Source organism: Nesoenas mayeri, assembly GCF_963082525.1.
Source record: "Nesoenas mayeri genome assembly, chromosome: 21".
In the NCBI taxonomy this organism is placed as follows: domain Eukaryota; kingdom Metazoa; phylum Chordata; class Aves; order Columbiformes; family Columbidae; genus Nesoenas; species Nesoenas mayeri.
Window position 1 is genome coordinate 4,219,257 of NC_137571.1, and position 15,151 is coordinate 4,234,407.

General features: G+C 57.1%; 4 protein-coding genes across 4 annotated transcripts; 2 read left to right on the plus strand and 2 right to left on the minus strand.

Moving 5' to 3' along the window:
* Positions 1-255: 255 nt before the first annotated feature.
* On the minus strand, positions 256-3,074 carry TMEM234 (transmembrane protein 234; the record flags this gene model as incomplete). Its single annotated transcript, XM_080357599.1, has 5 exons — positions 256-645; positions 993-1,085; positions 1,265-1,331; positions 1,703-1,854; positions 3,032-3,074. 5 exons carry the CDS (start codon positions 3,072-3,074, stop codon positions 584-586), a joined length of 417 nt encoding a protein of 138 aa, XP_080213725.1. The 3' UTR covers positions 256-583.
* Positions 3,067-7,625, plus strand: EIF3I (eukaryotic translation initiation factor 3 subunit I). Its single transcript, XM_080357423.1, has 11 exons — positions 3,067-3,192; positions 3,367-3,459; positions 3,962-4,049; positions 4,610-4,675; positions 5,000-5,149; positions 5,257-5,384; positions 5,778-5,888; positions 6,258-6,347; positions 6,629-6,702; positions 6,894-6,986; positions 7,262-7,625. The coding sequence occupies exons 1-11, from the start codon at positions 3,073-3,075 to the stop codon at positions 7,341-7,343; spliced, it is 1,095 nt and encodes a 364-aa protein (XP_080213549.1). The 5' UTR covers positions 3,067-3,072; the 3' UTR covers positions 7,344-7,625.
* A 776-nt stretch (positions 7,626-8,401) lies between these two features.
* Positions 8,402-11,736, minus strand: LOC308048524 (myotubularin-related protein 9-like; the record flags this gene model as incomplete). The annotated part of the gene is given in 11 exon segments (XM_080357712.1): positions 8,402-8,565; positions 8,699-8,850; positions 9,011-9,231; positions 9,313-9,454; positions 9,541-9,702; positions 9,810-10,027; positions 10,146-10,319; positions 10,435-10,560; positions 10,840-10,948; positions 11,227-11,382; positions 11,384-11,736. Coding segments are annotated over 11 exon segments (1,932 nt in total). The 5' UTR covers positions 11,692-11,736.
* A 1,796-nt stretch (positions 11,737-13,532) lies between these two features.
* FAM167B (family with sequence similarity 167 member B) lies at positions 13,533-14,629 on the plus strand (the record flags this gene model as incomplete). The annotated part of the gene is made up of 2 exons (XM_080357740.1): positions 13,533-13,823; positions 14,366-14,629. The coding sequence occupies 2 exons, from the start codon at positions 13,533-13,535 to the stop codon at positions 14,627-14,629; spliced, it is 555 nt and encodes a 184-aa protein (XP_080213866.1).
* Between the last annotated feature and the right edge of the window lie 522 nt (positions 14,630-15,151).

Below are 15,151 nucleotides of genomic sequence, written 5' to 3' on the forward strand. Positions count from 1 at the left end.
TATTTCCCTCCCTAGTGTTCCTGAGTAATTACAAGGGTAACAAAGATATTATTGTATTTTATTTTGTGGTATTTTGCCCTGTAGTTATTTTAGAGATGAGGGACACACTGCAAGACTCCGTAGAGAAAAGCGAAGCGGTAACCCCAGTGTAAGGGCTGCGCAGCATGAGCGGGGACGTCACGGCCGAGTGTGGGGCCAGAAGCCACTTTCATGTGTTTGGCCACAAAAAGGACATTCCCTAACCAGGTTCCTTCTGCAGAAAAAACAGTTGGTCCCAGAAGTCCCTTTTGAACCATTTATTAACCATTTATTATCCCTCCAGTGCTGAACAAGACAATTCAGTCATCCTTGCCTTGAAACGTCCACAGATGGAAAAATCCCTTAACTCAAGACATTAAATCGTGTGTCCTCGCAACAGGCCTTGTTAGCCTCAGGGAACAGTCTGCTGGATATCCATGTGTCAAAATGCAGCTTCCTAAGAGCAGCTGAGCCAAAGCGTCTGCTGCTGGGCCAGAATTCCCCCGTCAGCTGCGGCGGTTACCTGTGACCAAGTTCTCTTCCTCTGTTTCTCATTGCATCTCCTTCACGAACCAGCTACGCAGAGCGTGACTCCGAGGACGGTGAGCAGCATTCCTGCCACAGCCCCTACGGAAACCAGCAATAACGTATTGGGAACGTGCGTAATTCAGCCCCGGTCAGTCAGAGCTTCTTGTTGCTAAATACACAGTGCTCGGATGTTGCGGTAAATCAGGCATCAGAAATGTCTGGATAGATACGGCAAGTTCTGAAGCTGAAGAACACTTTATTCCTACAGCTATCGCCCCGGATCCTGGTGGTTTTAAGCTTTCAGGTTTCCTGCCATGTAGCAAGAGCTACTACTTAACGAGTGAGGGTATTTGCTGGTTTTCAGGAGAGCAGAGAGTAGCCCATGCTGTTAAGTCAGCAAATAGACGCAGGAGACAACGTGGGGAAATGTTTTAAGTGTAACTTACTTTTACCACCAACATCCTCTCCCAGAATCCTCCCAGTCACCAGCGTGACGATCAACGCCAGGGAGTTACAGAGCGGCACTGCCAGGGACAGATCTGAATGGGACAGTTTTGACGCAAAGAGTTTATAATCTTGTACAAATTGTAAACCATGTTTTGTTGATGATCATTACAAGACAGGTGCTTGATGTTTAGCTGAGTCACCAGAGGAATCAATAGCACGGATCTTCCCAAAATCCCAATCAACCCGCTCCACAGAAGCAACAGGAACTGACCTGTGGATGCCAAGGTGAGGTAGAAGAGGAGAGATCCACCTTGATTGAGCAGAAACGGCACCACGTACTGCAGGAAAAACCATAAACCTGTTAGTTTCTGCCTGCAAACCCACCCTGCACCTCCTGTCTGGCAACAGAAACGTGTCACACTGGTGACACTGCCAGTCACAAGCTGCTCGATATCTTAGTTCTGCAGCCGGCAGAAGGCACGCTGTGCTCATTTCATGCAAAAGATGAGGGTTAATGACTTGCTGCCTATGAAACCGGCCTCAATTTTGCACAGGAAGAGCACTGCTACAGGCAATTAAATGAAATATTACTGAGGATAAAGAATTCTGATGATAGGTGGAATATTTCACGGTTTAAGTATCAAGTGCAGAAGGAAACAGCAATGACCCAAAGGCAGTTTGACACCCAAAAGTCCGGACAGGGTCTCACCTTGTAGTTGAGGCCCAGGAAGCGGATCTCTGCCAGCAGCTGCCGCAGGCGGCCCCGGCGCTGAACCCCCTCCAGCCCCGCCGCGCCGGTGCGCAGGAACGGCCCCGTGCTGCCCCACAGCACGGCCACCAGCACCAGCGCCGCTGCCTCTCCTGCTGCACAGCATGGAGGAAACAATCACCTTGCCGATAGAATAGGCCCTGGCAGGATCTCTCAGCAAAGCATCTTTAATTAATGATTTTGAAAGACCGGGGGGAAGAACTGAGAGACATCAGACTATGCATCCTCAATGTAAAACAAAGTCTCTTTGAACTAGTCCCAGAATGCAAACTGATTACTGTATTTACAAGTTAATCTAGGGGGAAGGGCAGCCAAAGAGCCAGGAACACGTATTTTAAATAGATCGATAAGGGAAGGGGGTTGTTGGGGTTAGATGACTGAGACAGGTAAACTGAGGCAGGTGGGGTGGTCTGTAAACCCTGCAGTGCAACCAGTGGGGAACAGGGGAGGGAAATTGCGGCCGGGATTCGGGGGGATATAAGCAGGGGCTTTTTGCCCTGTTCTGTGTGCCTGCCTTTAGGTGCAACACCCAGCCTTGCAAAACCCGTATTAAAATAAGCTTTGCTGAGAGGTCCTGCCTGGGTCTGTTATACTGGCAAGGTCATTATTTCCTACAAGTGCCACCCCCCAGGGACAGCCCCCAGCAGCCCTGTCACTAACAATATATATAAAGTATATAAATAATATATAAATATATAGTTACTACTGTTATTGCTTATATATTATATAATTTTATCATATAATAATTATCATATGTACAGTGTATAATATATATGTCATATAATGTATTATTTTATCTAATAATATAATGATGTAATAATTATAGTAGACAATAATAATAAATGTTACATATTAGAATACATAATATAAATATAATATAGCAAATAAGTAGTAAATATGTAATAAATATTATGTATTATAAATACATATTATGTTCCTGTGTATTCTCTCTATATTATATATTATTATATAGTATACATTTTATATAGTATACATTTTATATAGTATAAAATTTTATTATTATACAGGTTATTTCAAAAAGATGGACCCAGCGTGAAATCGCACAGCTTTGAATTGAGTTCATCTCTCTTGAAACACCCTGGAATATACTAATAATTACTATAATTATCTACTTGGGCCACGCAGCCCAAACCCACCGCCATGTTCTCCCCCCCTCACAGGCAGCCCCACAGCCCGTAGCCCTGTTCCCCCCTCAATTAAAGTGCCCCCCGCTTGTCGCCACATCCCCCTCACAGAATCCCCAACAACCGGCGCCTTTTTCAAGGCCCCGTTCCCCAGGAGCGGCCGCCATGCAATCCCGGAAGCTCACCCGCGGTCGCCATAGCAACGGTGACGTGTTTCCGCTCCGCTCACCCTGTGAACCGGAAGAGACGCGCGGGTCTCTCTTTCGCCTCAGTGTTGCCGCCATGGTGAGAACGGGAGCGGGACCGGGGCTGGGATTGGGGTTGTTACAGGCGCTTAGGACGTGAAGAGCTCCCGGGACGGGGTTTCTGGGCGGCAGGGGGGGCCGGGAGGCGGCGGCTGACCCGGGGGCCAAGGCCTCTCCCTCCCTGAGCCATTAAATGGCGTCTCCCCCCACGCAGAAGCCGATCCTGCTGCAGGGCCATGAACGCTCCATCACGCAGATCAAGTACAACCGAGAGGGAGACCTGCTCTTCACCGTGGCCAAGGACCCCGTGAGTCTGGTGTTCCCCACCGCCTTAATTTTTCATCAGTCTCGTTAATTAATCCGGTTGTTTTGGTGCAGAGCCACTAAGGTTCACACGGGAGTGGAGCATCTCCCGTGTGAGGAAAGGCTGAGGGAGCTGGGGCTCTGGAGCTGGACAAGAGGACACTGAGGGGGGACTCATTCCTGGGGATCAATATGGAAAGGGGCAGTGTCAGGAGGATGGAGCCAGGCTCTGCTGGTGACAACCAGGGACAGGACAAGGGGCAATCGGTGCAAACTGGAACACAGGAGGTTCCACTTAAATTGGAGAAGCAACTTGTTGGGGTGAGGGTGTCAGAGCCTGGCCCAGGCTGCCCAGGGGGTTGTGGAGTCTCCTTCTGTGCAGACATTCCAACCCGCCTGGACACCTTCCTGTGTAACCTCATCTGGGTGTTCCTGCTCCATGGGGGGATTGCACTGGATGAGCTTTCCAGGGCCCTTCAACCCCTGATATTCTGTGATTCTCCCAGATTGTCAACGTTTGGTATTCGGTGAATGGAGAGCGGCTCGGCACCTACAACGGCCACACGGGAGCTGTGTGGTGCGTGGATGCAGACTGTATCCTTTAGTCACAAAAACCAGTTTGTCCATCCTGTATTTTGTTTTACAGTGACTCACTTGAGCTGATTCCTCTCCAAGAGGAGCATGGAAGCTATACAGGGCATTTAACTCTTCTGCTGTCTTTCCCTCACTCCATCTTCTGGCTGTTTTTCCTCCCAGGCTGTTTGGAATCGCGTGTGCGGGCAGCGTGTCCCATCCCCTCGTGTTTGTGCTTTGTCACACTTGCTGTGTTGGCCCTGGGAGCTCAGGGAAAGCACCCAAGTTGCACAAGGTTTTCCATCCCCTACGTTGGCAGCAGGTGGTGGAGCTGAAAACATGCAAAGGTTGTGTTAATGCGAGAGTTGGAGCCTTTTCTTTAATGTTTCAAGAGGAAAGTTGTTGGTTTTGTAATGGGAGCACTTGGGCTCTGTCTGTACTGGAGTATTTCTGGTCCTGGAATGAAACTTGTCCAATCTCTGTGTAATGCGGCTTTTTAATCTTGCACATAAATATTCTCTGGGAGTTTAGTGGGTTTTTGGAGCTAAAAACATACCGATATTCCTTAACGAGTGACCCAGGGGACACGCGACATGTGCTCACCGGCTCTGCCGATAACAGCTGCCGGCTCTGGGACTGCGAGACGGGTGAGACTCTTCCCTCCTTGTGCAGCCGCGTCTGCCTCACGGCTCGGTCCTGCCATGACGGCTGCGAAGCCTAAAGGACATGGCAGCAGCATCACATCTGCTTGTTCTCCCCTCTGGAAGAGCTCTGAGTGCTGGCTTGGGCTGCTGGAGGGGATGGTTTGTGCATGTGCCTGGTTTCTAGGGAATATTTAGCGAACTTATTCGGTGCTCGCAGGTCACCCAACCTGCTTGTTGGCTTCACCTGATGCTCTTGTCCTCCCTCAGCTTCTCGTTTTCATTAAAACGTTTCAGCAAAGCAGCTGATGCTTTCTGCTCTGTGTCCAGGGAAGCAGCTCGCGCTGGTGAAAACCAGCTCAGCGGTGAGGACGTGCGGCTTTGACTTCGGAGGAAACATCATCATGTTTTCCACGGACAAGCAGATGGGATATCAGTGTTTTGTGAGCTTCTTCGACCTCCGGGACCCCAGCCAGATCGGTGAGGAACCCGCGTCAGCGCCCACGGCCGGGAACAAGGGGAAGCGTTGATCACCAGAGTCGGTGCCACTGTGTCTGTCTGTCTGTCTCCTTCCTTCCTTCTCGCAGAAAACAATGAGCCTTACATGAAAATCCCCTGCAGTGATTCTAAAATCACCAGTGCCGTGTGGGGCCCTCTGGGAGAGTTCATCATCGCGGGACACGAGAGCGGGGAGCTGAACCAGTTCAGCGCCAAGGTCAGGCTGATAAAAACAGCATCTCCCTGCGTCTGGGGGAGGATATCGCCGTGTTCCTGTGGTGGTTGTGGGACAGAATACGGGGTTTTGGCTCAAATCAGCAGCCTCGTGGAAGGACAGTTAAAATAACCAGAAAGGGCTATGGGGCATTGGAACAGGCTGCCCAGGGCAGTGGTGGAGTCACCATCCCTGGAGGGTTGGACAGATGGACATGAGGTTCTCAGGGATGTGGGGCAGTGCTGTGGTGGTGGGACGGTTGGACTCGATGATCTTGAGCCTCTTTTCCAAACAATTCTGTGAATCCCCAATCTCCTAAATTATTTCAAATGGAGGAGTTGCGTGTGCTCTCACTTTCCTCACCAACACGCTGAAACTGCCGCCTTTCCCCTTCAGTCAGGGGAGCAGCTCTCGAACATCAAGGAGCACACCAAGCAAATCAACGACATTCAGACCTCCAGGGACATGACCATGTTCATCACCGCCTCCAAGGACAACACGGCCAAGGTGAGGCTGCCCATCTGAAATGCCATGGGCTGGACTGGGGATATTTGCTTGCAGGGCCCCTGCTTGGAGCCGTTTGCTCCTAAGGAATTGGAGTGAGCGAAAGGTTAAAGCTTAGTGAGAAAGAGGAGGCACCACCACGTTAAATTAGTGCCCAGGTGTTGAAAACAACTGCCAAAATATATCTGCAGTTTGCTACCTCCTGAAGGTCATAGATATGACATTTACCATAGGCCAGGACTTTGGGATTCTGCAGAAATGTTTGGTTTTTTGAGGATTCGGCTGCCCGTGAGTGACTGTAGAACATATTTGTAGGAGTTAACTGCGCTGCCAGCCCTTCTGCAGAATAACTCTCTGCCTTTTCCCTTCCAGCTGTTTGACTGCACGACGCTTGAGCATCTGAAGACGTTCCGGACGGAGCGACCGGTGAACTCTGCCGCGCTCTCCCCGATTTTTGATCACGTAAGAATGAGCTCGTTCACTTTAACGGTCTCACTGTGACTCCTGTGCTGTCGCTGGAAGGCAGAGTGTCACCAGTCCAGCTGAAAATCGTGATTGTGGGCTGGGTTTGGGGGACTCTTCTGCGATTTGGTGCAGGGAATGAGCCTTTGGGTCCTCTGATTTTGAAAAAAGCGTCTGGGAAGTGGGAACTTCTCTGGAGCTGGAGTCAGCTCCTGAGTTTGTGGGATGTGCTGGGTGAGGAGGAAGCAACACTGACCTGTTGGGGCTTCTCTCCTGTGCAGGTTGTGCTCGGTGGTGGGCAAGAGGCCATGGATGTGACCACGACCTCCACCAGGATCGGCAAATTTGAGGCCAGGTTGGTTCTTCTCCTCTTGACAGGGCTAAATCCTCACCGGGAGGGCTCCTCACAGCCCGGGGCTGCTGTTCTCAGAGCATCTCGCTCCTGGAGTTGTTAAACTCACAGAGCTTTTCTGAGCAAGCCCTGATTGTGTCCCTAACCAGGCTCCCGACGTCTCGTGAGAATTTAATTCTTCTTTCCTCACCCAGGTTCTTCCACTTGGCTTTTGAAGAAGAATTTGGCAGAGTGAAGGGTCACTTCGGTCCGATAAACAGTGTCGCTTTTCACCCTGATGGGAAGAGGTGAGGATCTCTAGGGGTCTCACACTGGGCTCCAGTTAAGCCCAGCCCAACTCTCGGTTAGGATAGGGCTGGGCTGACCTTCCTTAATTCTCCCATTCCAGCCCTGCTGCCAGGGGGTTCACCCTTACACCCCACTGCACCACTGATACTTTTTCTGTCCTGTGACTCCTTTATTAGTTTTTAGAGGGGGTTGTGAGAACAGACTCCGATACTGGTACAAACCTCCGAGCTCCTGACACCGTTGATGACTTTATCTTGTCTTTCCTCCCCTGCAGTTACAGCAGCGGGGGCGAGGACGGCTACGTTCGCATCCATTACTTCGATCCCCAGTATTTTGAGTTTGAATTTGAAGCTTAAATCTGGCGCAGAACTGTTGGAAGGCCTGAAATCACTCTGCTCCAGCGGGAAGCAGTTCGCGGCACACTTGGGGGCTGTGGGAAGGTGGGGAATTAGAAACCAAACCGACTCAAAAGGGCAGGACTGGATTTCATGAGCAGCAGCAAAGGTGAGGACGGGAGCTGAGCTGCCTGCCCCTGAGGATGCCACTTCTTGCCCCGCTGGGCTTATTTATACACCAGGGGAGGAAAAAAAACTATCAGGAAACAAATAGAAATCTTTTATAAACACAAGCAAAAGCAACTCTGTGGGTTTTGAGGTTTGTTTTGGTCTGGAACAAGACTAACTCGAGCGCTTTGCGTTCCCGGCTCAGTTGGCAGTGCCCTGCTCCCCACCGGGGCTGTTACTCCAGGGTCTCTCTGCCCCATGTTCTCGTTCCCAGGTGGATCTGCCGCTGGGGTTTGGCTCCGGCCCTGAGGTGTGAACAGGCTGGATCGCAGCAGCCGGTTGTTGTTTTCCAGCTGACATGCACGCGCCTGGCTCTGGTGCTTTGTTTATTTGCTGGGACTGACCCTGAGCCAACTTTCCTCATGGAACAGTTATTTCCTGCACTAGCACTCGCTTTTGCTGTGAATCCTCATCCTTCTGTGCCTGTCGGGCGGTTTGTATCTCTTTCCTTCCTCAAAACTGGGTTCAAGAGCAGATTTCCTGGGCTGGCTCGGTGTGACGGACGCAACGCTTAAACTGCAGCCGGCGTGCGCTTTGTGGAGAGAGTGTTGTGGGTTTAGGTGTGTTCTGACGCGTAGTTTTTGCTGTGCCTGCCGTTTGGGAGCTGCCAAAATCCTGCTGGGGAGGGAGCGGGGCTGCTCCTGCCCGTGTGAGAGCAGAAAAGCAGGCGTGGGGTGCGAGAGAGAGTGCTTTACTAAACAAGCTCAGTCTGTGCAGCCCAGAGGCTGCGGAAAGGGCTCCATCCCTGCTCCCCGAGCTGTCCCATGAGGGCTGTGTCCCGCACAGCGCTTCCCGCCCAAAGCCGCAGCGTCACCTTGGACCCATGGGGACCGAACCACCCGCGCTGCTGTTCATCTTTCATTCTCCGTCTGAGCAGCGGGGTCGGAGAGGGACCGGCTCAGCCCCTTCCCCGCGCCCTCCTTGGCGGGGGGGTCTCTGCTCTCTACCAACCGCTGGATCTCTGCCCAGGCCTCGTCCAGGTGCTGGGACGAACGGATCCATCGGAAGAACAAACCTTGGAGAGAAGGGGCTGTGTGTTAGTTCAGCTGTGCCGTAGCCCTCGAGAGAGGGAACAGCAGAGCCGCTTTCCCTCAAACCACCCTGCTCAGAGCTTAAGCTGGGTTTTGGGAGCACTAGACCTGGCTTACCCTGCCAGAGCTGGATGCTCTGAGGCTCGACAGAGGGCCAGATGACCAGGGGGTTGTGTGTGTACAGAGGATTCAAGTATTTCGCCCTCTCCTCAGGCTGGTTCAGCCAGGCCCAGAGGGAGTGTGTGTTCTCCTTCACTTTACACAGGCACCTGAGGGAGAGGCCAAACACATTTCAGTCCCTGCTGGGGACAAATCTGACCCAAGCTGTGACCGGGAGGGCTTCGCTTTGCAGGCTCTACCCAAGGGCACGGTGGTGACCGTGACATTGCTCTGAGGGACAGCGCTGTCCCCGTGTCCCCCCGGACTCGCCTCTCTTTCTCGTTGTTGCAGAGGAAGGTGCCGTAGGCGGAGGCGTAGGCGTTGTCGAAGAGGGTGAGGAGGAGGCGCTCGCTGAACTCCAGGGAGAAGGGGAACTGGCGGCTCAGCTGCCACACGCAGTCAAGGAAGAGGAGGAAAAGCGGCGCCTCCTGCTTGGGCCGGGCGTGGGAGGAGGCAGAGTGGGCGCAGCGGAGGTGGAACGGGTGACCGGCCTGCGGGACCCCAGGGGGTTAATGGGATCTGGGGATGCCCACCTGGGCTCGGCTTTACCCCCTCGGGACCGCGGGTCTCACCTTGATCCACTCCCGCTCCAGCAGCCCCAGGAACCCGCCCAGCGTGCGGCAGGATGGGTCCAGGATGACCTGCGCCAGCGCCGTCACCAGCAGCGTCGTGTCCGTCCCCTCCGCCCCGTGCACCAGCACGGTGGCCTCCTCCCTGCGGGCAGAGTCAGGGCGATGCCCGAGGTTTGTGCCACGCTGAGGGTGTTGCTGGGGGCAAAGCGGGACAGCAGCCCCCCTCACCTGTCCATGCACTGCGCGGCCAGGCAGGCCGTGCTCAGCGCCGCCTTGACGTGGCTCAGCCAGCGGCAGCTCTCCAGGCGGCTCAGCCAGCGGTCCATGGTGGCGGAGGTGTCGTTGCAGGCTTCCACCAGCTTCATGAAGCTCTCCTGCAGCGGGCGGCCTCTGCGAGGGAAGGACAGCGGTGTCAGGGGCTTGGTGAGGCTTTTTTTGGGAGGCTGGAGCCCCCATGCTGTTGTGTGAAAGCTCCAGAGCTCAGCACAGCCCCTCACCTCTCCAGGGGCCGGTGCAGCCTCCGCCACTGCGGGTAGGAAGATTTGGGCTCTGTGCCCCCTCCTGTCATCCGAGCCTGCTTCGCCGCCTGGGCCGACCGCGTGTCGATGATAAAGCCCCGTTCCCCCTCATCCAGGACTGTCCCCAGCAGCATCTCGTCCTCACGGCAGCGCTTTCGGTTGGGGCCCGTCAGCGGCTGGCTGCTGCGGAGCATCGCCTGCGGGGCAGGGGCGCACCCGGGAACCCCATGGGATGGGGGGCTTTGAGCTGCTTTTGTCCAAGGGCTGGTGGTGGTGGGAAAGGGGATAAGGAGCAGGATGGGGAGATGGACTCACGGTGCCGTTTTTGGGGTGGTAATAGCTGAGGATGGGGAATCGCCCGCCCTGCCGGAACCTGGCAGCCTTCTGAAGGGTGTCATCATCCACCGCCGCCGGCACGATGACGGCCGGAGGGTACGTGGGGCAGGTGGTGAAGTCCTGGTTCACGTGGCTCAGCCGCCACTGGCTGGTCTGGGGGAGATGCAGGTTTGGGGGCTGCCTTGGGTGCAGCGTGAGCCCCAGCGGGCACCCAGTAAAGGTCATTTTGTCCCCCAAGCCCAGCTGGGTCTCTCCCCTCCAGGCTCACCTGCGAGGCGATCTGCTGGAAGTACCGCTCGAGGGGGAAGAGGTGCCATCCCTCCTCCAGCCTCAGGCTCTGCGGTCTGTAGAAGAACGGGTACATCATCATCACCGAGTCCACTGAGGAGAGGGCCTGCGGAGGGAGCAAAGGTGGAGCCGGTCAGGGATGGCAATGTCCCCACTGCGTCCCCAGGACAGGCTCTGCCAACACCATCCCTGCTCCTGGCTGTGTCTCAGCAGCAAGCGAGGGCTCGTTGGGCAGGTGCTGGTGCCACCAGCCCCGTGGTCACCTTATACCAACGCCAATCGGGAGCTGAGTGTTTACCCACGTTAATGACAGACTGAGAGCAAACACTGCGGGCGGCCGCCTGCTCCTGCCAACCCTTTGCTCCCCGGCTGCCCGGGTCCCCACCTCGATGGAGCTGGCGATGTTGAGACTCTCCTCCATGCCCGGGATCTCCAGCTGCAGCACCTTCAGGTCTTTGCACCGCAGTGTGATGGTGCCGGAGGAGCCAGCAAGCCTGGGGGAGGCAGGAGGAGGGTCAGGGCTGGCTGTAGGTCCATGCACACAGACAGACAGACATGCGACAGTGCTGAGCTGCCCTCTGTCCCCAGGAGAGCTGAGCAGGACAATGCGGGAGGACTGTGCCGGTGCGAAGTCGCTGGGTTTCATCTGGCACCAGTGGCACACGTGTCTGAAGCCAGGATTTCCACCATCTCCCTGCCCTGCTCAGGGCCCGGCGGACACAGCACAAAGTCAGGTGGGTTAGCAGAGCTGAGAGAGCGTTAAAAGCCAAACCTGGTGTCCAGTGGGGAGCCGTTAGTCCCAGGGGGTTGGTACCAGCCTAAATTCTGCACTCTGAGGCATAGAGGAGAAGAGGAGATCAACGCCCAGTGCCGCCAGCATCCCCGGTGCAAGCCGAGGGGCAGAGGAGGGCTGAGGCAGCGCTGTGGGGCGGCCGCGCTCTGCCACAGGCACCGGGACAGCAGCGGGGAATGTCCTCAAGCTACAGCAGGGGTGACACTGCTGGAAGGGAGGGCAGAGCTGGCCACGGGGAGAAACCCACCTCTTCTCCACGGCATCCACGTTGCGGATGAGCAGCCAAAGCTCCACGGTGCCCGGCTGGGCGTCCCCCCCGGGGCAGGAGGAGAGGAGCAGGTGGTGGCTGGTGATGCACAGGGTGCCCTTCACCGCCGGCAGCCCCGCGCTCGACAGCAGCACGCTCTCCACCGTCGCCGTCTTGATCAGCTCGGAGAACTCCATGGCAGTGCCGGTGGCTGCCGAGCCCCGGTGCAGTTTGCCAGCCACGCAGACCTGCTGCCGGCAGCTGCTGCACGGCTGGAGGGAGAAAGGGGAAACGTGCAGCGGCACAGCCCAGCCTGGAAACCCCTTCTTCCCTCTGCGTCACGCTGGGCCCTGTGGCCTCACCCCCCTCTTTGTGTTTACATTGTCACCTACAGAATATGGAGCTTTCTTGCTGCAAAACGCAGAGCAGCGTGACTTATTTCCTGCCCTGGCAAAGCTGTCATTGCAGATGGGGAAACTGAGGCATGGGGCAGAGGGGGCTGAGAAGCTCTGGCAGTGCCCAGCCCCTGAACCGGGTGCCCGGTGCTGGCTGTGCTGCAGGGAGGGAACTTTTGGTGGGTGGTGAACATGCAACTGCTGCTTTGCAGGGAGCACCCCGGGTCCTTTCCTGCCTGTGTTGGGGCCTGTCACACTGGGCTGTATGGTGACAGTTGCCAGAGCCCCGTGTCAGCCTGACCCGGGTCCTGGGGGCTCTGTCACAGCCACCCAGACCGGGGACGGAGCAGAATGGGGTGCCCGGTGCGGGGTGAGGAGGGTGAGCGGCTGGCAGCGTTGCCACCCTGTGCTTACCTGCTCCGGCCAGGTGGCAGGCACGGACCTCCAGGTGCAGGTGGGGACCTCGGGGTGCAAGCAGGGACCTCGGGGTGCAAACAGGGGACCTCAGTGCAAACAGGGGACCTCAGAGTGCAAAGAGGGAACAGTTGAGCATAAGCGCGGGGTGTCAGCCGGGAAACAGGGATCTTGGGGTGCAAGCAAGGATCTCATGGTGCAAGCGGGAGACTGTGGGGTGCGAACAGAGGAGCTCAGAGTGCAAACGGGACTGCGGGGCATGAGCCAAGGACCTTGTGGTGCACGCAGGGATCTGGGGGTGCACGCAGAGAGGCGGGCGATGCCCCGCACAGCCCGGGGGAACAGCGGCTCGGCGCAGCGCTCCGCGCCCGGCGGATGTCGGGTTTAAGGTGGACCGGAGCGTGGGCGGCTCCGCTCCGCAGGGCTGGGGGCGCAGGAGGGGCCGGGGGGACACCGCGTGGGGTGCGGCAGCGAGGGGACAGGCGAGGGGACACGGGCAGTGGCGGCGCAGCACCGGCGCTGCACACGGGAGCTTTGGGGACCACTCCGGGGGGGCTGGAGGGGACGGGGGGGCTGTCCCCGGGGCAGGGGGTGTCTGCGGGGCGCAGGGGAGACCCGCAACCCGCGGCCCCGCACCCGTCCCGGGCACCCCCCCGTTCCACCTTAACGGCCCGCCCGGGATGGGGACCCAGCTGTCCCCCCGCTCCTCGCCCCGTTGTCCCCCCCCCGGTTTCGTTTTCCTTCCTTGGGCTTTTTTTGGTCCCCCCCGGCCCGGCCGGGTGCGGTGGCGCCCGGGGACGATAATTCGTCCCCACTCCTCCGTGCCAGGACGGCCCGGTGACCGTTTCCTCTCCGGGAACTGGGAGTCCCCTCCCAGCTGGAGACAATAATGCTAAAAAAGAAAAGAAAGAAAAGGGAAAAAATAAGATAAAATAAAAATAAACCCAAAAAAACCCGCCACTGAACAAAACCAACTCCCTCCTCCTTTGCGCTCCTCTGGATAAGGAAAGTTCCTGCCCGTTGGAATTGTCCTCGGCGTCCCCAACCTTGATAGTCCTGGGAGTGAATAAATAGCGGGGACTCAGATACAGCTGGGCCAGTTGGTGGGTGGGTGTTTGTGGTGAAGGTGCTTCTCGTGTGGGTGCAGGGAGGCAAAGGGTCCCCTTGCACGGGGACTTTGAGGGGAGACAGGTCACCCGAGGGTTTTGGGGGGCTCTGGGGGTGCCACCATGGCCCTTGGGCAGCTGAAGTTCAAGGAGCTGGGTGAGGAGGAGCCCACCTGGGAGGAAGAGAGCCTGGCCAGCGTGAAGGCGCTGGCGGCCAAGCTGAAGCTGCAGACACGGAGACCGTCCTACCTGGAGTGGGAAGCGCGGGTGCGGGGGCAGCCCTGGCGCAGCCGGACCCCTGCGGGGACACGGGGGGCAGAGCAGGGCCCTGGGCACCCCGAGCGTCAGTGGGATGGTGGCGTCTGCGGCTTTGCCACCATGGAAGCGGCTCTGGAGTGGCTCAGGATGGAGCTGGTGAGTAGCTGCTGGTGGGATGGGGAGATGAGGGATGGGTGAGGGCTGAGCCCCAGCACGGGGATGGTGCCAGGGGGCTTCTCTGTGCCCAGGGAGCGCTTGCAGCCCGACCTCATGCAGCAGTGCTGGGATGTGTCATGGCCAGAGTGCTCCAGCTACAGCGCTTTGCGCCTTTGCCCAGCATGGCTGGCGTACGTGGGTTTTTGCGAGGTGCACATGGCTCTGCAGTGCTGCAGCTCTGCCCGTGTCCCCTGCACAGCACCAAGGGACACAGGTCTGCACTTGTCACCCCTTCCTGCCTGCTCTGCTGGTGGCACGGCTGTGGTGGACTTCACGAGTGTGGCACAGCCGCGGTGGCTTTCCTGTGGTCACACCGGCAGCACAGCCACGCAGATACAAACCCATCTGACCCCTGTGTGGGCCCTGGGACTGCGTGCAGAGCTCTGTGCTGATTGCAGGGCCACGTGTGTGCATTGTCCCCAGTGGGTTTGTGTCCTGGCCAAGCCCCGGTGGCCGGTCCCTGATGCCCGTGTCCCCCGCAGCAGGAGATGCAGGCTGCGGACCAGCGCCTGGCGCAGCAACTGATGCGCTTGCGGGCACAGCTGCACCGGCTGAAGGTGGAACAGGCCTGTCACCAGCACAAGGAGATGCTGGATGATGCCACCTTCGGCCTCGAGGGCTGCGAGGAAGACTCGGACCTGCTCTGTAACATCCCGCCCAAGGCCGCCTTCCTGCTCTCCATGCCGCTCAAGCACATCGGCGTCACCCGCATGAACATCAACTCTCGGCGGTTCTCCCTGTGCTGAGTGCAGTGGGAACACACGGACCACTGGGTGCAGAGCCCGGACAGGAGCCTGGGGGCACCCATGGGTGCATCCGGACCTGCTGGGCTCACAGGTCCCTCCCAAAATTCCTCGGGGACTGCGGAGCTGCTGTTGGGGCTGAGCTCCCTCAGGGCAGGCGATGCTGAGCGCGGTGCCCTGCCCGGGGGCAATGCCATGGGAAATGCCACCATCCCCATTGGGCACAGGGCATTTTGGGACACCCATTGCTCTGTCCCTAAGGATGGTGGGGTCAACTGCAGTGGAAAATGTGAGGGGCAGCCCTTTGAGGAGGAATAAAAGGAGGTAAAGGTGAGAACTGATGTTTTTCAGATGCAGCTTCTGGCCCTTTACTACGGGGACATGGGGGTGGCAGGAGGGACAGTGCTGCCGTTGCCCCTTTCCCAGCCGCTCCCTGGGGATCTGGCTCACGGAGTGGGTGGCTTCACACCGGTTTGTGCTGCGGGACGGTGCCGTGCCGGGGGGGTCGGTGCCTCTGGTTCAAGG

Excerpts from the sequence above, each read along its gene's own strand:
- EIF3I (XM_080357423.1), top strand. The coding sequence starts at position 3,073 with ATGCAATCCCGGAAGCTCACCCGCGGTCGCCATAGCAACGGTGACGTG. Across the intron at positions 5,150-5,256 it reads CCGGGACCCCAGCCAGATCG|AAAACAATGAGCCTTACATG; the intron begins GTGAGGAACCCG and ends TCCTTCTCGCAG. Across the intron at positions 6,987-7,261 it reads TTTCACCCTGATGGGAAGAG|TTACAGCAGCGGGGGCGAGG; the intron begins GTGAGGATCTCT and ends CCTCCCCTGCAG.